The following is a 25,184-nucleotide window of genomic DNA, read 5'->3' as shown; positions in this document are numbered from 1 at the left end:
GGCAGAAGTTCAGTTCAGCTCAGTCACTCAGTCATGTCCAACTTTGCGACCCCATGAATCGCAGCATGCCAGGCCTCCCTGTCCATCACCAACTCCTGGAGTTCACTCAAACTCACCTCCATCGAGTCCATGATGCCATCCAGCCATCTCATCCTCTGTCGTCCCCTTCTCCTCCTGCCCCCAATCCCTCCCAGCATCAGAGTCTTTTCCAATGAGTCAACTCTTCGCATGAGGTAGCCAAAATACTGTAGTTTCAACTTTAGCATCATTCTTTCCAAAGAACACCCAGAACTGATCTCCTTTAGAATGGACTGGTTGGATCTCCTTTCAGTCCAAGGGACTCTCAAGAATCTTCTCCAACACTACAGTTCAAAAACATGAATTCTTCATCACTCAGCTTTCTTCACAGTCCAATTCTCATATCCATACATGACGACTGGAAAAACCATAGCCTTGACTAGATGGACCTTTGTTGGCAACATAATGTCTCTGCTTTTGAATATGCTATCTAGGTTGGCAGTGCAGAAGACCCCGGTTCAATTCCTGGGTCAGGATGATCCCCTGGAGAAGGAAATGGCAACCCACTCCAGTACTCTTGCCTGGTAAATCCCATGGATAGAGAGGACAGAGGAGCCTGGTGGACTAAGTGGACTTAGTCATAGCTTTTCTTCTAAGGAGCAAGTGTCTTTTAATTTCATAGCTGCCATCACCATCCTCAATGATTCTTATCATATAATAATATGTATATTATAATATATAAAGAACTATGTGGTACTGATGAAATAAATCATAAATATTTAAATGAAAAAATATACAGTGCTCATGAATGTGAAGATATCAATTCTTTCCAAAATAATATGCAGATGCATATATCAGTCAATTTTTACCATAAGGAAGAAGTTTTGTAGCTCAACAAGGGTCTTATCTAAGGGTGAACAGGGTCAGGTCCTGGGAAATGGGAGAGATTTGGTCACAGGGCTTTTGGAGAAATCACATTAGGAACTTACAATTGTTTTTGACTTGGTGAGCAGTTATCTAGGACATGCAACTACACGGGGATGCAGTGTTAGTGTGAGGACCCCACAACCAAACAAATGGATGCAGAGGCAGAGATACTATAAGCCAGCTTAGCTAAACACTTAGTGCAATCTCCAAACACACCCAAAAATAATGTTTAATCTAGGCACACCGTGGCAATTGTGTTGACACATAAAATGAAACACCACAATGAAAGGAATTAATACATGCAAAACATGAATTTTGAAACATCCTAAGTGAAAAAGTCAGATAAAAATAGTTCATATTTTGTCATTCCATATAACTGAAATGGCTAGAATAAAAGTCATAGAAAAGAATGCAAATTAGTGTTTGTCCTATTCTGAAGGGAAGAGGCAATAGAAAATGATGCTTAAAGAGTATTGGCCTTGCTTTTAATGTAATGGAAATATTCTACAATTAGGTAGAGAGGTAGCGGTTACACATCATTGTGAATGTACTAACAAATGCTGAATTGTCCATTTTTAAATTGTCAAAATAATTCATTTTATGTGTTTCATCTTAAAATAATAAAAGTAAAAACATTAAGCAAAATATTTTTATGTATATTTAATATTATAATTTCTTGTATAAAATAATCTTAGCTACCCAAGAAAATAGCAGTATTTATATTTAATATGATGTCATTCAAGTTTTTGTTAAAAACACATATACTAATATATATTAAGAAGTTTCATAGAGAAATATTTATCAGAAGAGAGATATGTTACCTCCACTTAACAGAATTTAATGGTGTTTTTAATCTCCTTCCAAAGTCATTTTATTTTTACATATTAATCAAAATATATTGATATTACCTTTATTGTCTAATTGAAGGAATGTAAATATAGAATCAATTTTTGTATTTTATTATTGCTACTATCTTAATCATCATTTTTATACTAAATTATTCCTAACCTACACATATGCATAACAAGCCAGAACTTTTTTTTTTTTAAATTTTTATTTTTACTTTATTTTACTTTACAATACTGTATTGGTTTTGCCAAACATTGACATGAATCCGCCACGGGTGTACATGAGTTCCCAATCCTGAACCCCCCCTTTCACCTCCCACCTCATATCATCTCTCTGGATCATCCCCATGCACCAGCCCTAAGCATCCTATATCCTGTATCGAACATAGACTGGCAATTCGTTTCTTACATCATAGTATACATGTTTCAATGCCATTCTCCCAAATCATCCCACCCTCTCCCTCAGAGTCCAAAAGTCTGTTCTATACATCTGTGTCTCTTTTGCTGTCCCGCATACAGGGTTATCATTACCATCTTTCTAAATTCCATATATATGTGTTAGTATACTGTATTGGTGTTTTTCTTTCTGGCTTACTTCACTCTGTATAATAGGCTCCAATTTCATCCACCTCATTAGAACTGATTCAAATGTATTCTTTTTAATGGCTGAGTAATACTCCATTGTGTATATGTACCACAGCTTTCTTATCCATTCATCTGCTGATGGACATCTAGGTTGTTTCCATGTCCAAGCCAGAACTTTTGATGTCATTTTAGAAAGCCATAATATTCATCACCTTCAGTATCACCAATTCAATGGACATGAGTTTGAGAAAACTCTGAGAGATAATGAATGACAAGGAAGCCTGGTATACTGTAGTCCATGGGGTCACAGAGAATCGGACATGACTTAGCAACTGGACAACAAATTCAGTTGCAAGTAAACTTCTTGAAAATTAGGGTGCATTTTTTCTGACTTTTGCAGAGTTCCCAGTATAATTTGGGGAGTACTAGATCTTCTTGATGGTTTAGACATGACAAATAAAACAAATAAAAGAATAAATTAATGAATATGTGAGTGATTGAAACATTCTGTATTGAAGAGCTTTCGACTTGTGTCTTAGAATGACTTAGAATGACTTCTTCCAGGGAAAGAAACAATACTGAAATCATTCACTTTTACTAAAACTGATTTATGTTCATTGTAATTCCTCCCCATTGAATACATTCTTATACATAAACACATGCATAGATATAAATCTATGGAATAAATCCTTTATTTATTATCATGTAACTATAAGAGTGGAAAACTTTTACTCTTTTTCCTCCTCCCATTAGGTTAGCTTGATTGCTTTACAAGCATCTGTGACTTCAGTGTTCTGAAATATTCCATTGAGACATATAACACATATTTTTCTTAAACGCCCAGTTCAATAGAATAGATATCAAGGGATTTAGAAGTTAAAGACTATGCAAGTACATATATTATACAGTCATGATATTTTTTAACCAGGATTCTTAACACCTGGACTAGTTCATATTCAGTTCACTGTTCTGCTATCCAGAGTTAAGGTATTTAAGGAAATAAACAGTGGGAGTAGTGATAAGATATTATTAGGGTAATAAGATAATGTGGAGAGAGTTTTGAATGTATATAAATGGTTTATGATACTTTTAGAAATGCAGATAACATTATTTGAAGGCAGAATTATACTGAAGGTTGAGAAAATGTTTATTTTTCCAATTCTCAGATTGCACTTCAATGTAAATTTCCATCATGTTTATGAATAGCTAATCTATAGGAATGATTTGTTCAGTTGCACTAGAAATCAGGTATAAATCACCCTCCCAAGAAGGAGAAATAGGTAAATAGGTTGAGAGTATTACTCAGTCATGGTTAGAACACTCTAGCTTTTTACCTTCTCTCCCCTCATTCTCAAATGAACATCTAATTTTTCTTGGTTCATTTTTTTAAAAGACCTAGTTATGACTATATTTTAACCATTTTAGATAACAATATTTGCCTGGAAGAGTCCACTGTCACATGGAGAGAAAACAAGGGTTTTAAAGATTGAGGACTAGCTAGTGAGAAAGCAATCTGATCATCTACAGGGTTTGGGATAAAGAAGAAAAAACAGGTATTCATGTGCTAATGTTACTATTAATATACCTGTCTACATTCACAGCATAATATTAGTTAATTTTCCTTGCGAGGAAAAATAAATTATGATGTATTGAAATAATTTAATGTTTGTTCTGGAAAATGTCTTATTTAGTTTGTGGCTAATACTATATTACTTTGATATAAGTATGAATCTGACAGTGTTGCAAATGTATTGAAGACAGGACTCAATTTTTAATTGTAACAAGAAAGTTTTGGAAATTAAAAACACATAGCTTTGTAAAGAACACACGAAAGTTAAAACAGGATATTTACCTGATATTTAGGAAAAATATTCTTCAGAATGCAGCAAGTCAGTAAATAAACTGTTTATTTTTCAGTTATGAATATTTATACTTTTCCTGATTTCTCTACTGTTCAAATGTTTTAAGAAATAGAAATGAATGTTGATACTATTTTTCCAACAATTTATGGCAATTTAGTACATACTAGCTAAATATTTATCAAAAACAAATTTCAGTGTCTATTTTATTTTAATGGTTATTATATATATGCATAAATGTATGGACATATATACGTACCTGTGATTTTCATAGCATCTTTATTTCTTTTAGTACATCTGTGAAAGTAATCTGAAAAATATATGTCATATTCAAACATAAAATGTACTTTTACAAGCCTGACAGAAAGAAAGTTGATTGCAATTTTGGGATTCATGGAAACACAACTCTTATACTGTAAATCCATAGTATTCTTTATTTCCAAAGTATGACATGTAAAGCTTTTGCTACTCTTGGTCTTAATAATTTAAAGCAACATCAATGGCACTAAAATAAGAAATGGAGGATCGGCTAATAAGCTGTGACATGATTTAAATGATGCCCAATTTTGGAACTTCACCTGTGGCTCAATAAAATGAGCAAATTTATTTTAGTACCTAAAGAGGGAACAGTTTGATACATTAACTTTAACTGCTCTATATCAAGCCTTTGTCTATTTTTCTCAAAAGTGATCTTCATTCAACATTTTCTTGCTTTTATTTCGGCATTGCCTGAAATCAGTACTTCCTCCCAAATTTCTTGATGTGTTTATATTATTTTGGTGTTTTCTGTTTCCCATAAAATTTTGTGCATACTTTCAGCATGGTTTTCTTTCTCACATGCCTCTTTTTAAATATATGTATCTTAAAAATAAAGCTTTAGTTTAAATGATTGATCTTATTTGCAAACAAATATGTTTATTTTGTCTATCACATTATTATTCTTGCTTTCTTGAGATTTCTTTTGTTTTCTCCACTTTATTATGTACAATTTCTGGTGATTTATTGGATAATATTGGAGAAGGAAATGGCAACCCACTCCAATACTCTTGCCTGGAAAATCCCATGGACAGAGAAGCCTGGTAGACTACAGTCCATGGGATCACAGAGTCAGACAGAACTGAGGGACTTCACTCACATTAGATACATATTATATTTTGTTTCTTCTGGTGGTTACTTTATATCTTCCAAATAATAATGTTTGGACTACAGCATTTAATTTAACAATGTTTAAAGTCAAGAATAAAAGTATAATTCATAATCTGTTAATTCATTAAAAATATTTATTGACATCTAATATGTACTAAGTGTCTTGCTATACAATGCAAGTATGAAGTAAAATCTTAGTATTAAGTATTTTATTATATTGTGTATGATTTAAGAATATAATAAGATTTTATAATATCATGATATTAAGCTAGTGGAAAAATGATTTCATCTACAAATTTATTCTGTGACTATAAGCCAAGTATTTTGCTAATTATATCATATTAAGAAGCTTTAGAGATTGGCACTCTAACCTGTCCAAGAGAGTTGAATTTTCATGAAAAATGTAATATAGAGGTTATTTTAGAAAGGATGGGGGAGTCAAAAAAAGGAGAGAAGACTGTAAATTCACAAAGCTAAAAATGTCAGTATGATTTGAATAGGAAAAAGCAAAAGCAAAAAAGAGAAAGTATTGCTCTACCTGTTTGGTCTGCCAGAAATATAAGCCTGCTTCAGGTCTAAGAGAACCCACTCCAGTATTCTTGCCTGGAGAATCCCAGGGATGGGGGAGCCTGGTGGGCTGCCGTCTATGGGGTCGCACAGAGTCAGACATGACTGAAGTGACTTAGCAGCAGCAGTAGCAGTCCATTTCTCCTAGAAAGTTTTCTTGATGTAACTCTAAGTTTACTTAGTTTTCGTTTCTATCTGCTGTTATATTAGTGTAAGGTTTTCATGTTTGAGTAAACTCTGGGAGTTGACAATAGACAGGGACGCCTGGCATGCTGCAGTCCATGGGGTTGCAGAGTCGGACATAATTGAGAGCCTGAACTGAACTGAAGGTTTCCACAGTGGCATAGGAAGAGTAATTTAAAGAGTGCTGTAAGAAACATGATTATCCTATATTGCTTTACTATTTCCAAAAACGCTCCTTTTGCAGTGGTTTAACCTGTCATCCTTGGTATAAATACATGAAGATAAAACCAAAATGTAGGTAGAAAAACTGACTAAGGAACAATCTGATAGCTCCAATACATCTACCATTTTAAACACTGGTACTTTTATTCTATGGTGACTGGAAGTTTATTCTGGGAAGAAAGTTTAACAGGTAATATAAATGCATATATTTCAGGTGTGACAAAGGTCAAGAGAGAAGCATCATTAAATATGGGAAGGTTGAATCTCATATCACATTGAAGTGTGAGATCACTCCAAGATCACTGGCAGCCTGTTATGTAACCCTCCAGGATGTAGATTACTGGATTTTTTTTTGGCAAACCATGAAAGCTATTCAGGAAAAAAGCTATGAACCTGATAACTGTCTCCAACGAAGCAGAAGTTCCAACCTGAGGACTCAAAATAAATGCTACCAGTTGATGAGACTCACCAATCACTGGTATTTAGAATCAGAAATTTCTACAACCTCTTTCTTAAGCATAAATTAATAGTCAATGGTTATCATACATTTCAGTAACACTTTCAAATAAAAGGCAAAAAATCTTGAAAAATAAAAATTGGAACAGACATTATCAAAATAATACATTTGAAGCATATATATATATAATATACACATATATAACCTATGTGTATTAAGTATATATGAAAATATTGTTCTCAGAGTCACAAAATTCAGCAAAAGTAAGATCTTGTAAAATCCATCAACAATAGTACTACACAGGGGTGTAGTGTTAGTGTGATTTTAGAAAATATAGTTGAATTTTCTAGAAAATGAATCCAAAAAATGAATTGATTCAAGATGAGAAAATTTTTAAACACAAAGAGAAGAAAAAGCCCAGAAAATTCAATATCTGGCAAAAAGTAATTGTAGTAAAATAACAAGGACCATGGATGGGAAGAAATGATCAAAAGTTAATAGAAGAAAATTTCCAAAATGAAAGTTCATGACCATAAATTTCCAGATTCACAATGTCCAGTAAGTGACTTCACAAAAAAAGATATCAGTCAGTTCAGTTCAGCAGCTCAGTCATGTCCAACCCATTAGGACCCCATGGATTACAGCATCCCAGGATTCCCTGTCCATCACCAACTTCTGGAGCCTACTCAAACTCATGTCCATTGAGTCGATGATGCCATCCAACCATCTCATCCTCTGTCGTCCCCTTCTCCTCCCACCTTCAATCTTTCCCAGCATCATGATCTTCAAATAAGTCAGTTCTTCCCATCAGGTGGCCAAAGTATCGGAGTTTCAGCTTCAGCATCACTCCCTTCAATGAATATTCAGGATTGATTTCCTTTAAGATGGCCTGGTTGGATCTCCTTGAAGTCTAAGGGACTCTCAAGAGTCTTCTCCAACACCACAGTTCAAAAACATCAACTCTTCAGTGCTCAGCTTTCTTTATAGTCCAACTCTCACATCCATACATGACTACTGGACTACTTTGACTAGATGGGCCGTTGTTAGTAAAGTAATGTCTTTGCTTTTTAATGTGCTGTCTAGGTTGGTCATAGCTTTTCTTCCAAGGAGCAAGCATCTTTTAATTTCATGGCTGCAGTCACCATCTGAAGTGATTTTGGACCCCCCAAAATAGTCTGCCACTGTTACATCTGTTTCCCCATCTATTTGCCATGAAGTGATGGGACCAGATGCCATGATCTTAGTTTTTTGAATGTTGAGTTTTAAGCCAACTTTTTCACTCTCCTCTTCCACTTTCATCAAGAGGCTCTTTAGTTCTTCCTTGCTTTCTGCCATAAGGGTGGTGTAATCTGCATATCTGAGGTTATTGATATTTCTCCTTGCAATCTTGATTCCAGCTTGTGCTTCTTCCAGCCTGACATTTGGCATGATGTACTCTGCATATAAATTAAATCAGCAGGGTGACAATATACAGCCTTGACATACTCTTTTCCCAATTTAAACCAGTCTGTTGTTCCATGTTCATTTCTACTGTTGCTTCCTGACCTGCATACAGATTTCTCAGGAGGTAGTTCAGGTAGTCTGGTATTCCTATCTCTTTCAGAATTTTGCATAGTTTGTTGTGATTCACACAGTCAAAGGCTTTGGCATAGTCAATAAAGCAGAAATAGATGTCTTTCTGGAACTCTCTTGCTTTTTCAATGATCCAACGGATGTTGGCAATTTGATCTCTGGCTCCTCTGCTTTTTCTAAATCTACCTTGAACATCTGGAAGTTCACGGTTCATGTATTGCTGAAGCCTGGCTTGGAGAATTTTGAGCATCACTTTGCTAGTGTGTGAGATGAGTGCAACTGTGCGGTAGTCTGAGCAATCGTTGGCATTGTGATTCATTGGGATTGGAATGAAAACTGACATTTTCCAGTCCTGTGGCCACTGCTGCATTTTCCAAATTTGCTGGCATATTGAGTGCTGTACTTTCATAGTATCATCTTTTAGAATTTGAAATAGCTCAACTGAAATTCCATCACCTCTGCTAGCTTTGTTCATAGTGACACTTTCTAAGGCTCACTTGACTTTGCATTCCAGGATGTCTAGCTCTAGGTGAGAGATCACACCATTGTGGTTATCTGGGTCATGAAGATCTCTTTTGTATAATTCTTCTGTATTCTTGCCAACTGTTCTTAATATCTTCTGCTTCTGTTAGGTCCATACCATTTCTGTCCTTTATTGTGCTCATCTTTGTATGAAATATTCCCTTTATTCATCACCATTATCAGCATTAAACTTGAAAGCACAAACACTATAAATTTTTTTTAACTATTTCAGAGCCAGAAAGTAAATAAATGAAGAAAAACAAAGGAAGGAGAGGTAGTGTCAAAAGGATCAAAATCTTCTTAATACCTATACCTGAGGCTAGAATTTGAAAAAACCTATGACATTTATGTATGAAGAAAATTTCTACCAAGGGTTTCCATTTACTCATTTATAAGGTACAGACCATTAAAAAGACTAAGAGCCAAAGAATTGATGCTTTTGAGTTCTGGTGCTGGAGAGGACTCTTGAATGTCCCTTGGACAGCAAGGGGATCAAACCAGTCAATCCTAAAGGAAATCAACCCTGAATATTCATAGGAAGGACTGATGCTGAAGTTGAAGCTCCAAAACTTTGACCACCTATGCAAATAGCTGACTCATTGGAAAACACCCTGATGCTAGGAAAGATTGAGGGCAGGAGGAGAAGGAGTTGACAGAGAATGAGATGATTTGATGGTATGATCAACTCAATGGATGTGAGTTTGATCAAACTCAGGGAGTTAGTGAAAGACAGGGATGCCTGGCGTGCTGCAGTTCATCAGGTCACAAAGAGTCAGACACGACTTAGAGACTGAACAACAACAGCAGCAAAGTACAGATTAATAAAAGATTACTTTCTGAGCTTGTAGTGAGGACTAAATGAGTTAATCTTTGTAAAATCCTAGAACTGTGCCTGGTTTACAGTAAGCATAGACATGAACTCTGTTAGAAATAAGAGCAATATTAAATGCATCCTAACCACGTCTATTGTGTCACTGATGAGTAATTAATGAGATTTTCCTTAAGAAAACATGCAAAAGGAGATGTGTACAGTAATTAACATTTAAATAGGATTAAATAATAATTAATTAGAAAGACTAAAACCAATTAATTTAATTAAAAATTTATGAAGATTTATCTATTTTAAGATTCTTATTTATCAATTATAGGAATTTTTCTTTTGTTCAAAATAATGTTGTTGCAATATATGTGATAGTGCCTGGGATATAATAGGTGATACGTATATATTTGTTGAATGAATTGATCATTTAATGAATTAACAAAGACTATATACCTGGTTTAAGCTATGTGTAAATAAATATGTCCCTGCATTAAAATGTTTGACTCTTTGATTTAAAATGTAAATTTAACAGAGACAAGAGACAGATAGAGGAACCGCCACTGAGATTTCTTTTTCTTTTTTCCAAATCTAGGAGGGTCAAAAAGCAAAACAAAACAAAAAATAAAAGTGAAACCATATAAGCTCCTTAGTGACTATACCGGCCTGATCATGATAATGCTGAACCAAACAGATGTGACACCAGCCTGTTTTCTTCTTAATGGGGTGCCAGGACTGGAGGACATGCATATGTGGATTTCCTTCCCATTCTGCTCCATGTATGTTATAGCTATGGCAGGGAACTGTGGCCTCCTCTACCTCATTCGCTGTGAGGACTCACTACACAGACCCATGTATTACTTCTTGGCCATGCTTTCCCTAACTGGCCTTGTCATGTGCTCTAGTACCACCCCTAAAGTCTTTGCATCTTCTGGTTTCAACTCAAGGAAATCAGCTTTGAAGAGTGTTTGGTCCAGATGTTCTTTATTCACACCTTCACAGGGATGGAATCTGGGGTGCTCATGCTTATGGCCCTGGACCGCTATGTGGCCATCTGCTACCCTCTGCGCTATTCAACTATCCTCACCAATCCTGTCATTGCAAAGGTCGGGGTCGCCACTTTGCTGAGAGCAGTATTTCTCATCATTCCCTTGGTTTTCTTCACCAAGCGACTACCCTACTGCAGAGGCAACATAATACACCATACCTACTGTGACCAGCTATCTGTAGCCAAGCTGTCTTGTGGAAATATCAAGATCAATGTCATCTATGGTCTGATGGCTGCCTTCCTAATTGGAGGCTTTGACATCCTGTGCATCACCATCTCCTACACCATGATCCTCCGGGCGGTGGTCAGCCTCTCCTCAGCAGAAGCTCGGCAGAAGGCCTTCAGCACCTGCACTGCCCACATCTGTGCTATAGTTTTCTCCTACAGCCCAGCCTTCTTCTGTTTCTTTTTTAATCGCTTTGGGAGCCATACAATTCCTTCATCTTGTCACATCATTGTGGCCAATATTTACCTGCTCCTACCTCCCACTATGAACCCTATTGTCTATGGGGTAAAAACCAAGCAGATACGAGATTGTGTCCTAAGGATCCTTTCAGGTTCTAAGAATACAAAATCGTATATCACATATCTTTCAGGGAAGAGATGAAAGGCAAAGGGAAAAAAACAAACTGATACTTCTGTTGGATGTTTGGTCAGGATCTAAAACTATCTTTTTAAGTGTAACATTTGGGTCACAACAAGTGAAGGTGCTGATTGAGGCAATGTCTTCAGAATGCCTAAAGCCTTGACACACCCCTGCCCCACGCACACACACACTGTCTTACGAATTTTTTATCTCCTCACCTCTGTGAAAGACTAGTCTCCTCATTAGCCCAAGTTACAATGAAAAAAACATAGTAAAAATCAGAATAACTATTAAAAAATGAATAAGTAAGGAACAGATATCTGCCATAGATACCAGTTTTCTTTTCAAATAGTGATGGAAAATTTCAGTTGGAAACCTCAACATACCTCTCTCAACAATGGATAAAACAACTATACAGAAAACCGACAAGAATATAAAACCCAACAGAAGTTCAATCAACAGTATCTAATAGATCTTTATAAAATAATTTCCCCAACAATACTAGAATATACATTCTTTTTTTCACGTGTACATGAAACATATACCTATAACAAGAATTATCCTGAGCCATAAAAGAAACCTAAATATTTCAAAAAGATCAAAAGCATATACTGTGTATTTTCCAACTACAACAGAATCTGACAATAAATAAAAAAAATTTAAAAGAATAGGAAAACCTACAAACATTTGGAAAGTAAGCAAGACACTTATAAATAATCCATGAGTCAAAGAGGAAGTCTCAAGGAAAATTTAAAAAATACATTGACTAAAAATAAAATTCAATGTATCATAATTTCTGGAACACAATAAAGTATTGTTGAAAGGGTAATTTAGAGCACTTGATACATACATTAGAAAAGAGGAAAATAGCCAAGCAATATTCCAATCTCTCACCTGAGAAATCTAGAAAAAGAATGACAGTAAGTTGGTGTAAGTTGGTCCGGGAGTTGGTGATGGACAGGGAAGCCAGGTGTACTGCAGTCCACGGGGTTGCAAAGAGTTGGACATGACTGAGCACCTGAAATGAACTGAACTGAACTGAACGGATAACTCCTACAATGACTACTGTTTCATTAGTAGAAGAAAGGGAATGATAAAGAGGAGGAGATAATGAAATTAAAATCAGAAAAATAAAGCTAAATCAATGAAGCATATAGTTTGCTACTTCAAAATATCATTAACTAACTTGACTATTAAATTCACTAACTTCTATCAATATTGATAAGGAAAAAAAGAGAAGAAACAAATTCACAATGCCAGGAATGAAACAGAATATCATGTTGGACTTTGAAAAAATTGGCTGTCTGGGGAGGCCTTACAAATAGCTATGAAAAGAAGAGAGGTGAAAAGCAAAGGAGAAAAGGAAAGATATAAGCATCTGAATGCAGAGTTTCAAAGAATAGCAAGCAGAGATAAGAAAGCCTTCTTCAGCGATCAATGCAAAGAAATAGAGGAAAACAACAGAATGGGAAAGACTAGAGATCTCTTCAAGAAAATTAGAGATACCAAGGGAACATTTCATGCAAAGATGGGCTTGATAAAGGACAGGAATGGTATGGACCTAACAGAAGCAGAAGATATGAAGAAGAGGTGGCAAGAATACATGGAAGAACTATACAAAAAAGATCTTCATGACCCAGATAATCATGATGATGTGATCACTCATCTAGAGCCAGACATCTTGGAATGTGAAGTGAAGTGGGTCTTGGAAAGCATCACTACCAACAAAGCTAGTGGAGGTGATGGAATTCCAGTTGAGCTGTTTTGGATCCTGAAAGATGATGCTGTGAAAGTGCTGCACTCAATATGCCAGCAAATGTGGAAAACTCAGCAGTGGCCACAGGACTGGAAAAGGGCAGTTTTCATTCCAATTCCAAAGAAAGGCAATGCAAAAGAATGCTCAAACTCCTGCACAATTGCACTCATTTCACATGCTAGTAAAGTAATGCTCAAAATTCTCCAAGCCAGGCTTCAGCAATACGTGAACCGTGAACTTCCTGATGTTCAAGCTGGTTTTAGAAAAGGCAGAGGAACCAGAGATCAAATTGCCAACATCCGCTGGATCATGGAAAAAGCAAGAGAGTTCCAGAAAAACATCTATTTCTGCTTTCTTGACTATGCCAAAGCCTTTGACTCTGTGGATCTCTATAAACTGTGGAAAATTCTGAAAGAGATGGGAATACCAGACCACCTAACCTGCCTCTTGAGAAATCTGTATGCAGGTCAGGAAGCAACAGTTAGAACTGGACATGGAACAACAGACTGGTTCCAAATAGGAAAAGGAGTACGTCAAGGCTGTATGTTGCCACCCTGCTTATTTAACTTCTATGCAGAGTACATCATGAGAAACACTGGACTGGAAGAAACACAAGCTGGAATCAAGATTGCCAGGAGAAATATCAAGAACCTCAGATATGCAGATGACACCACCCTTATGGTAGAAAGTGAAGAGGAGCTAAAAAGCCTCTTGATGAAAGTGAAAGAGGAAAGCGAAAAAGTTGGCTTAAAGCTCAACATTCAGAAAACGAAGATCATGGCATCTGGTCCCATTATTCATGGGAAATAGATGGGGAAACAATGGAAAACAGTGTCAGACTTTATTTTGGGGGGCTCCAAAATCACTGCAGTTGGTGATTGCAGCCATGAAATTAAAAGACACTTACTCCTTGGAAGAAAAGTCATCACCAACCTAGATAGCATATTCAAAAGCAGAGACATTACTTTGCCGACTAAGGTCTGTCTAGTCAAGGCTATGCTTTTCCCTGTGGTCATGTATGGATGTGAGAGCTGGACTGTGAAGAAGGCTGAGCGCCAAAGAATTGATGCTTTAGAAATGTGGTGTTGGAGAAGACTCTTGAGAGTTCCTTGGACTGCAGGGAGATCCAACCAGTCCATTCTGAAGGAGATCAGTCCTGGGATTTCTTTGGAAGGAATGATGCTAAAGCTGAAGCTCCAGTACTTTGGACACCTCATGTGAAGAGTTGACTCATTGGAAAAGACTCTGATGCTGGGAGGGATTGGGGGCAGGAGGAGAAGGGGACGACAGAGGAGGAGATGGCTGGATGGCATCACAGACTCGATGAACGTGAGTCTGAGTGAACTCCGGGAGATGGTGATGGACTGGGAGGCCTGGCGTGCTGCGATTCATGGGGTTGTAAAGAGTTGGACACGACTGAGCGACTGAACTGAACTGAACTGAACATGGAAATACTACACTAAACAAATTCTTGACAACTGCTCAGAAAACATACCAAAATGTACTCAGTATGCAAAATACAATTTCAATAGCACTGTTTCCGTTAATGACATTGAATTTTTGTTAAAAAAAATGTAATCTCCAGAGCCTTGTATTTTCACTGGAGAATTCTACCAAACTTTTGAAGTATTAACACCAATTCTATGCAATATTTGCTAGAAAATAGAAAAGAAAGGAATACTTCACAATTCTTTCCATTAAGTTAGAGTTATTCTGATACTCAGACTGGGCAAAGACAGAACAAACAGCAATAAAATCTATAAAACAATATCTCTCATGACTCCAGATGGCAAAATTCCTAAAAAATGCCCAACAAATAAAATTCAAAAATGCACAAAAATTACATACCATTGTTAAATAATTAGTACAGTGGATTTCATTCTCAGCATTCAAGATTGTTTCAATATTCAACAATCAACCACATTAACAGGTTAAATAATAACCATCATGTTATCATACAATTGTTAAGGGAAAAGGATGACAAAATTTAAACCCATTCTTTTATATTATTGTGGTAAATAAAGATAACATAAAAATGATCATTTAAAGGATTTTTAAATTTACAGACCCAAGAGATGTGGTTTTGAACCCTAGATCAGAAAAATCCCCTGGAGGAAGAAATGGCAACCCACTCCAGTATTCTTGCCCAAAAAATTCCATAGACAGAGGAGCCTGGCAGGCTACAGTCCATGAGGTTGCAAAGAGTTGGACACTACTGATCACACACACACATGTGCACCCATAGTTGTATACAGATAACTCTATGCACATTGTTGTATACAGATCTCTAGAACTTTCTCTTGTCTTGCAACACCAACACTATATACCTATTGAACTATTCCCTTTTTCTCCTCCACATCTCTGGTAACCACCATTCTATTTCTCCTTTCTAAGAGTTTGATTGCTAAAAAAATTATTTTAAGGGTAGTAAATGCACACAACATAAGATTTACCATATAAACCATTTTTACAGGTACATTTAAGCAGAGTTGAATGTATTTACAATGCTGTACAGCAGAACTCTAGTACTTGTTCATCTTACAAAGAAGAAACTCTTTACAGAGTGAACAGCAGTTTTTCCATTTCTCCCTCTTCTCATCACTTTGTACCAACATTCTACTTTTTGTTTCTATGAGTCTCATTATTATAGATGCCTCATATATGTGTAATTTTGTGTGTCTTTTTATGACTATCTTTTTCACACAGCATAATGTCCTCATGGTTCATTCATGTTGTGACATATGATTTCCTTTTTTAAGATTGAGTAACATTCTATTGTATGTATATACCATATTTTATTTATTCTTTCAGCGGTCTGCTGACATTTAGCTTGCTTCCACTTTTTGACTAATGTGAATAGTGATGAAATGAACATTGCTGTGCAAATATCTCTTCAAGATCTTGTTTTTACTTCTTTTGGATATACATCCAGAACTATGATTACTGAATTATATTTTAATCCTATTGTTAACTTTTGGAGGAAATCTCTTCTTTTTCTATGATGCCACACCCTTTTACATTCTCAACAGGAATGCATGAGGATATCAATTTCTCCACATCTTCACCAGCACTAGTTATTTTACATTTGTTTGTTTGTTTGTTTTTAAATTGGCCACTATTCCGTGTGTGAAGTGATATTGTATTGTGGTTTGGATTTGTATTTTCCTAATCAAGAACTGATGCTTTTAAACTCTGGTGCTGGGGAAGATTCTTGAGAGTCCCTTGGACAGAAAGGAGATCAAATCAGTCAATTCTAAAGGAAATCAACCTTTAATATTCATTTGAAGGATTGATACTGAAGCTGAAGTTCCAATATTTTGGCCATCTAATGCAAAGAGCCAATTTAGTCCAAAAGACTCTGTTGCTGGGAAAAATTGAGGGCAAGAGTAGAAGGAAGGGACAGAGGATCAGACAGTTGGATGGTGCCACTGACTCAATGGACATGAGTTTGAGTAAACTCAGGGAGATAGTGAAGGACAGGGAAACCTGGCATGCTGCAGTTCATGGGGTTGCAGAGAGTTGGACATGACTTGGCGACTGAACAACAAAAATCAGTGATGTTGAACATATTTTTGTGTGCTTGCTGTTTATTTGTATATCTTCTTTGGAGAAACATTTTTCAGGTTTTTTTCTTAACAATTTAAAAATTAGATTGTCTTTTTTTGTTGAAATGAAGGTGTTCTTTATATATTCTGATATTAATCCCTTTCAATATATGATTTGCAAATAACATAACTTATCACATCCCAGGGATTTCCTTTTTACTCTGTTAATTGTTTCCTTTGTTGGAGATAAGTTTTTAGATTTTATATAATCCATTTTTCTAGGTTTTGCTTTTGTTGTCTGTGTTTTTGTTATAATATCTAAGAAACCATTTTCAAACACAATTATCATGAAGAGTTTTCCCTATATCTTATTTTTCAGTTCTTATGTTTAAGTATTTAACTAGTTTTAAATTAATTTTTGTATATGGCATAAGGTAATGGTCCAATTTTATTTTTTTGTAAATGGGAATATCCAGTTTTCCCAGTGTCATTTGCTGGGGTCCTATGCTGAGGAGACAAACCCTCTTGGCTGGATAAGAGAATGACTGAAACAGGTAGAAAGGTTGGAGAAGCCTGGACTCTGCTTCTGAAAAGCATGTGCCTACTGGTTTGTCCCCAGAAAGGGCAGAAAACGTCTGTCCTAGCAGCCATTGTGATTCCTGCAACTGCCTTGTCACGTTCTCCAGTCCCAGGCCTGGTGAACTCTCTGGACTGACTCGTTTCGTGCTGCAACATGGTGCTGAATCTGAGGTGGCCAGAACCAGAGAAAAGATTTGACCAGGCTGTAGATGCAACCCATTCCTGGGGCAGAGTCTGGGTGAGGTGGTGTTGGCATTGCTGACCTTACCCAAGTGGGACCCCAGAAGTAGCCAAGACTTCCTACAATAACCACTCTACCACAGCTCACACCTGTGCCCCCATATAGGCAGAAAAAACACAAGGGTCCAGTCTGCCCTGAAGAGTAATCCCACAGGGCAGAAGCAGATAAAGAAGCTGGGGACAGTGGTCAGATGTGAGAGACAAACTGGGTCTCTTTGAGAAGTTAAGCTGTAAAAATTTATGTATCTTTTTTTTTTTTTTTTGGAACATCTGTTTTCAAGCAGGACGAGAAGGGGACAACAGAAGATGAGATGGTTGGATGGTATCACTGACTCAATGGACATGAGTTTGAGCAAGCTCCAGGAGATGGTGAAGGACAGGGAAGCCTGGCATGCTGCAGTCCATGGTGTTGCAAAGAGTCGGCCATGACTGAACAATAAAACAATATCTCACAGCAGAATTGTTGAGTCATATGGTAAATCTGTGTTTAAATTTTTTAAATTAAATAATTTATCTTAATTAGAGGCGAATTACTTTACAATATTGTAGTGGTTTTTGCCATACATTGACATGAATCAGCCGTGGGTGTACATGTGTCTCCCATCCTGAAATTCCCTCCGACCTCTCTCCATATCCCAACCCTCAGGGTCATCCAGTGCACTGGCCCTGAGAGCCCTGTCTCATGCACCGAACCTGGACTGGCAATCTATTACATATATGATAATATACATGTTTCAATGCTATTCTCTCAAATCATCCCACCCTTGCATTCTCCCACAGGGTCCAAAAGTCTGTTTTTTACATCTGTGTTGCTTATGCTGTATCACATGTAGGGTCATCATTATCATCTTTCTAAATTCCAAATATATGCACTAATATACTGTATGGGTGTTTTCTTTCTGACTTACTTCACTCTGTATAATAGGCTCCAGTTTTATCCATCTCATTAGAACTGACTCAAATGTGTTCTTTTTAATAGCTGAGTAATATTCCATTGTGTATATATACCAAAACTTCCTTATCCATCCATCTGCCAATGGACATCTAGGTTGCTTTCATGTCCTCAGTTCAGTTCAGTTCAGTTCAGTTCATTCGCTCAGTAGCGTCCAACTCTTTGGGACCCCATGAATCGCAGCACGCCCAGCCTCCCTGTCCATCACCAACTCCCGGAGTTCACTCAGACTCGCGTTCATCGAGTCAGTGATGCCATCCAGCCATCTCATCCTTGGTCGTCCCCTTCTTCTCCTGCCCCCAGCATCAAAGTCTTTTCCAATGAGTCAACTCTTCGCATGAGGTAGCCAAAGTACTGGAGTTTCAGCTTTAGCATCATTCCTTCCAAAGAAATCCCAGGGCTGATCTCCTTCAGAATGGACTCGTTGGATCTCCTTGCAGTCTAAGGGACTCTCAAGAGTCTTTTCCAACACCACAGTTATTGTAAACAATGTTGCAATGAACATTGGGGTACACCTGCCTCTTTCAATTCTGGTTTCCTCTGTGTGTATGCCCAGCAGTGGGATTGCTGGGTCGTATGGCAGTTCTATTTCCAGTTTTTTTTAAGGAATCTCCACACTGTTCTCCATAGCGGTGTACTAATTTGCATTCCCACCAACAGTATAAGAGGGTTCCCTTTTCTCCACACCCTCACCAGCATTTATTGTTTGTAGACTTTTTGATAGCAGTCATTCTGACCGGCGTGAGATGGTACCTCATTGTGGTTTTGATTTGCATTTCTATACACAAACAATGAGTGATGTTGAGCATTTTTTCATGTGTTTGTTAGTTATCTGTATGTCTTTGGAGAAATGCCTGTTTAGTTTTTTGGCCCATTTTTTGATTGGGTCGTTTATTTTTCTGGAATTGAGCTGCATGAGCTGCTTGTATATTTTTGAGATTAATTCTTTGTCAGTTACTTCCCTGGTGGCTCAGATGGTAAAACATCTGTCTACAATGCAGGAGACCCAGGTTCAACACCTGGGTTGGGAAGATCCTCTGGAGAAGGAAATGGCAACCCACTCCGGTACTCTTGCCTGGAAAATCCCATGGAGGGAGGAGCGTGATAGGCTACAGTCCATGGGGTTGCAAAAAGTCGGACATGATTGAGTGACTTCACTATTACTTTGTCAGTTGCTTCATTTCCTATTATTTTCTCCAATTCTGAAGTCTGTCTTTTCACCTTGCTTATAGTTTCTTTAGTTGTGCAAAAGCTTTTATGTTTAATTAGGTCCCATTTGTTTATTTTTGCTTTTGTTTCCATTACTCTGGGAGGTGGGTCAGAGAGGATCTTGCTGTGATTTATGTCAGAGAGTGTTTTGCCTATGTTTTCCTCTAGGCATTTTATAGTTTCTGGTCTTAAATTTAGATCTTTAATCCATTTTGAGTTTATTTTTTTGTATGGTGTTAGAAAGTGTTCTAGTTTTCTTCTTTTACAATTAGTTGACCTCTTTTCTCAGCACCACTTGTTAAAGAGATCGTCTTTTCTCCATTGTATATTCTTGCCTCCTTTGTCAAAGATGAGGTGTCCATAGGTGTGTGGATTTATCTCGGGGTTTTCTATTTTGTTCCATTGATCTACATTTCTGTCTTTGTGCCAGTACCATACTGTATTGATGACTGTAGCTTTGTAATATAGCCTGAAGTCAGGCAGGTTGATTCCTCCAGTTCCCTTCTTCTTTCTCAAGATTGCTTTGGGTATTCGAGGTTTTTTGTATTTCCATACAAATTGTAAAATTATTTGTTCTAGTTCTATGAAAAATACCATTGCTGGCTTGATAGAGATTGCATTCAATCTATAGATTGCTTTGAGTAATGTACTCATTTTCACTATATTGATTCTTCTGATCCATGAACACAATCTATTTCTGCATCTATTTGTGTCAACTTTGCTTTCTTTCACCGTGTTTTATAGTTTTCTATATGTAGGTCTTTTGTTTCTTTAGGTAGATTTATTCCTAAGTATTTTATTCATCACAATGGTAAATAGAATTGTTTCCTTAATTTCTCTTTCTGTTTTCTCATTGTTTGTGTATAAGAATGCAAGGGATTTCTCTGTGTTAATTTTATATCCTGCAACCTTACTATATTTATTGATCAGCTCTAGTAATTTTCTGGTGGAGTCTCTAGGGTTTTCTATGTAGAGGATCATGCCACTGCAAACAATGAGAGTTTTACTTCTTCTTTTCCAATCTGGATTGTTTTTATTTCTTTTTCTTCTCTGATTGCTGTGGCTAAAAATTCCAAAAATATGATGAATAGTAGTGGTGAGAGTGGGCGCCCTTGTCTTGCCCCTGAGTTTCAGGGAAATGCTTTCAATTTTTCACCATTTAGGATAATGCTTGCTGCGGGTTTGTTATATATGGCTTTTATTATGTTGAAATGTGTTCTTTCTATGTCTGCTTTCTGGAGGGTTTGTATCATAAATGGATGTTGAATTTTGTCAAAGGCTTTCTCTGCACCTATTGAGATAAACATATGGTTTTATCTTTCAATTTGTTAATGTAGTGTATCACATTGGTTGATTTGCGAATATTGAAGAATCTTGCATCCCTGGAATAAAGCCCACTCAGTCATGATGTATCATCTTTTAAATATGTTGTGGATTCTCTTTGCTAGAATTTTGTTGAGGAATTTTACATCTATGTTCATCAGTGATATTGGCCTGTAGTTTTCTTTTTTTGTGTGTAGCATCTTTGTTTGGTTTTGGTATTAGGGCGATGGTGGCCTCAGAGAATGAGTTAGGCAGTTTACCATCCTTTGCAATTTTCTGAAAGAGTTTGAGTAGGATAGGTGTTAGCTCTTCTATAAATTTTTGGTAGAATTCAGCTGTGAAGCCATCTGGTCCTGGGCTTTTGTTTGTTGAAAGATTTTTGATTATGGTTTTGATTTCTGTGCTTGTGGTGGGTCTGTTAAGGTTTTCTATTTCTTCCTGGTGCAGTTTTGGAAGGTTATACTTTTCTATGAATTCATCCATTTCTTCCAAGTTGTTCATTTTGTTGTCATATAATTGCTGATAGTAGTCTCTTATGATCCTTTGTATTACCATGCTGTCTGTTATGATTTCTCCATTTTCATTTCTAATTTTGTAGATTTAATTCTTCTCCCTTTTTTCCTTGATGAATCTAGCTAATGGTTTGTCTATTTCATTTATCTTCTCAAAGAACCAGCTTTTAGTTTTGTTGATTTTTGCTGTAATCTCCTTTGTTTTCTTTTTCATTTATTCCCTAATTTTTATGATTTCTTTCCTTCTACTAACCCTGGGGTTCTTCATTTCTTTTTCTTTTTTCTTTTTTCTATATGCTTTAGGTGTAAAGTTAGGCCATTTATTTGATTTTTCTCTTGTTTCTTGAGTTAGGCTTGTATTGCTATGAACTTTCCCCTTAGCACTGTTTTTACTGAATCCCATAGGTTTGTGGTTGTCGTGTTTTCATTTTCCTATGTTTCTTTGCATATTTTGATTTCTTTTTTTGTTTTTTCTGTGATTTGTTGGTTATTCAGAAGCGCATAGTTTAGCCCCATGTTTGTATTTTTAAAAGCTTTTTTCCTGTAACTGACATCTAATCTTACTACATTGTGCTCAGAAAAGATGCTTGAAATGATTTCAATTTTTTTGAATTTACCCAAGCTAGATTTATGGCCCAGGATGTGATCTATCCTGGAGAATGTTCTGTGTGCACTTGAGAAAAAGGTGAAATTCATTGTTTTGGGGTAAATGTCCTATAGATCTCAATTAGGTCTAACTGGTCCATTGTATCATTTAAAGTTTGTATTTCCTTGCTAATTTTCTGTTTGATTGATCTATCCATAGGTATGAGTGGGGTATCAAAGTCTCCCACTATTATTGTGTTACTGTTAATTTCCCCTTTCATACTTGTCAGTATTTGCCTTATATTTTGTGGTGCTCCTATATTGGGTGCATATATATTTATAATTGTTATATCTTCTTTTTGGATTGATCCTTTGATCATTATGTACTGTCCTTCTTTGTCTCTTTTTATGACCTTTATTTCAAAGTCTATTTTATCTGATATGAGTATTGCTACTCCTGCTTTCTTTTGATTTCCATTTGCATGAAGTATCTTTTTCCAGCCCTTCACTTTCAGTCTGTATGTGTCCCTTGGCTTGAGGTGGGTCTCTTGTACACAACATATATAGGGGTCTTGTTTTTGTTCAATCTAGCCAATCTTTGTCCTTTGGTTAGGGCATTCAACCCATTTATATTTAAGGTAATTATTGATAAGTATGATCCCATTGCCAATTAATTTGTTGATTTAGGTTCGAGTTTATAAACCTTTTCTGTGTTTCCTGTCTAGAGAAGTCCTTTAGCATTTGTTGAAGAGCTGGTTTGGTGGTGCTGAATTCTCTCAGTTTTTGCTTGTCTGTAAAACTTTTGATTTCTCCTTCATATTTGAATGAGATCTTTGCTGGGTATAGTAATCTGGATTGTAGGTTCTTCTCTTTCATCACTTTAAGTATGTCCTGCAATTCCCTTCTGGCCTAAAGAGTTTCTATTGAAAGATCAGCTGTTATCCTTGTGGGGATCCCCTTATGAGTTATTTGTTGCTTTTCCCTTGCTACTTTCAATGTATGCTCTTTACATTTGATCTTCATTAACTTGATTAATATGTGTCTTGAGGTGTTTTGCCTTGGGTTTATCCTGTTTGGGACTCTTCGGGTTTCTTGGATTCGTGTGGCTATTTCCTTCCCCATTTTAGGGACGTTTTCAACTATTACCTCCTCAAGTGTTTTCTCATGCCCTTTCTGTCTTCTTCTTCTGGGACTCCTATGATTCCAATGTTTAGGAATTTAACATTGTCCCAGAGGTCTTGGAGGTTGTCTGCATTTCTTTTAATTCTTTTTTCTTCTCTCCTTCATTTATTTGCATCATTCTATCTTTCACCTTGCTTATCCTATCTTCTGCTTCAGTTACTCTACTCTTGGTTCCCTCCAGACTGCTTTTGAACTAGGTTATTGCATTATTCATTACTGATTGACTCTTTTTTATTTCTTCTAAGTCCTTGTTAAACATTTCTTGCATCTCAATCCTTGTCTCTGGTCTACTTACCTGTAACTCCATTTTGTTTTCAAGATTTTGGATCATCTTTGCTATCATTATCCTGAATGTTTTTCAGGTAGACTCCTTATCTTCTCCTCTTTTGTTTGGTTTGGTGGGCATTTATCATGCTCCTTTACCTGTTGAATATTTCTCTGCCTTTTCATTTTGCTTAGATTGCTGTGTTTGGGGTGGCCTTTCTTTAGGCTGGAAGTTTGTGGTTCCTCTTTATTGTGGAGCTTGCTCCCTGTGGGTGGGCTTGGACTAGTGGCTTGTCAAGGTTTCGTGGTTAGGGGAGCTTGCATCTGTGTTCTGCTAGGTGAAGCTGATCTCTTCACTCTGGAGTGCAATGAAATGTCCAGTAGTGAGTTTTGAGGTGTCTATGGGTTTGGCATGGCTATGGACAGCTTGTATTTTAATGCTCAGGGCTGTGTTCCTGCGTTTCTGGAGAATTAGTGTGGTATGTCTTGCTTTGGAACTTGTTGGCTCTTGGCCAACATCTTGGAAGATGATTTCATTGTAAGTATGGAGGATTTTGGATGAGTTCTTGTCTATTAATGTTCCTTGGAATCAGGAGTTCTCTGCTGCTCTCAAGTTTTGGATTTAAGCCTCCTGCCTCTGTCTTTCAGTCTTATTCTTACAGCAACCTCAAGACTTCTCCATCCATACTGCACAGATGATAAAACATCTAGGTTAATGGTGAAAAGATTCTCCACAGTGTGGAACACCCAGAGAGGTTCACAGAGTTATATGGAGAAGAAAAGAAGGAGGAGGGAGATAGAAGTGACCAGGAGGAGAAGAGGGGGAGTCAAAAGGGGAGGGAGCAATCTAGCCAATATTCAATACCCATGTGCTCTCCATGGTCCAGAATACCCAGGAAGTTTCAGGGAGTTACACAGAGAAGAGAAGAGGGAGGAAGGAGATAGAGGTGACCAGAAGAAGATGAGGGGGAGTCAAAAGGCGAGAGACAAATCTAGCCAGTAATCAGTTCCCTACGTGTTCTCCACAGCCCAGAACACCCAGAGAGATTCACAGAGTTAAGAAGAGAAGAGAAGGGGGAGGGAGGAGATATAGGTGACATGTGGGAGAAAAGGGAGAGTCAAAAGTAGAGAGAGCAATCAAGCCAGTAATCACACCCCTAAGTGAAAATGGATAGTGAAGATTAGATTCTTAAAAGTACAAAATTGATAATGAATACCAAGAAGCAAAGATTAAAAATCTAAAGTAGACGTTAGACTCTCAAAAATACAATATTAAAAATACAAAACAAAATCAATCACAAAAATGATAATATATATATATATAATTTGCTTTAAAAATACAATCTTTTTTTACAAAGTAGATTATAGTAGGTAGATTACTAGTAGATTATAAAAATGAAAACTAAAGGAGTAACAAAGAACTTAAAAAGAAAATAATTAAAAAATGATAATAGTAAAAAGATATATATAAGAATTTATGTGGAGCTGTTGAGGGCAGTGTGGGGTCAGTTCAGTTTCAGATAGTTCCTTGTTCCAGCTTACAGTTCTTCTCAAGGTCTATAGGCCCCTTACAATGCTTAGTCAATGTTAACTACAGGGTTTTAAAGTGGTTCCCTCTTCTTTGTTTATTTTAGTTTCCTCTGTTTGCAAGTCTCTTCAGTGTCTAATTTCTATCCTGAA

At 36.7% G+C, this 25,184-nt stretch overlaps 1 protein-coding gene across 1 annotated transcript; it reads left to right on the top strand.

Annotated features, from left to right (window-relative positions):
* Window positions 1-10,395: 10,395 nt before the first annotated feature.
* LOC120875892 (olfactory receptor 52N4-like) lies at window positions 10,396-11,378 on the top strand. The gene is given in 2 exon segments (XM_040257648.1): window positions 10,396-10,639; window positions 10,642-11,378. Coding segments are annotated over 2 exon segments (981 nt in total).
* Window positions 11,379-25,184: the final 13,806 nt, after the last annotated feature.

Source organism: Oryx dammah, unplaced genomic scaffold (genome assembly GCF_014754425.2).
Source record: "Oryx dammah isolate SB20612 unplaced genomic scaffold, SCBI_Odam_1.1 HiC_scaffold_17, whole genome shotgun sequence".
Taxonomy (NCBI): domain Eukaryota; kingdom Metazoa; phylum Chordata; class Mammalia; order Artiodactyla; family Bovidae; genus Oryx; species Oryx dammah.
Note: the sequence above shows the minus strand (reverse complement) of the source record. Positions and strands in the feature narration are given on the sequence as shown.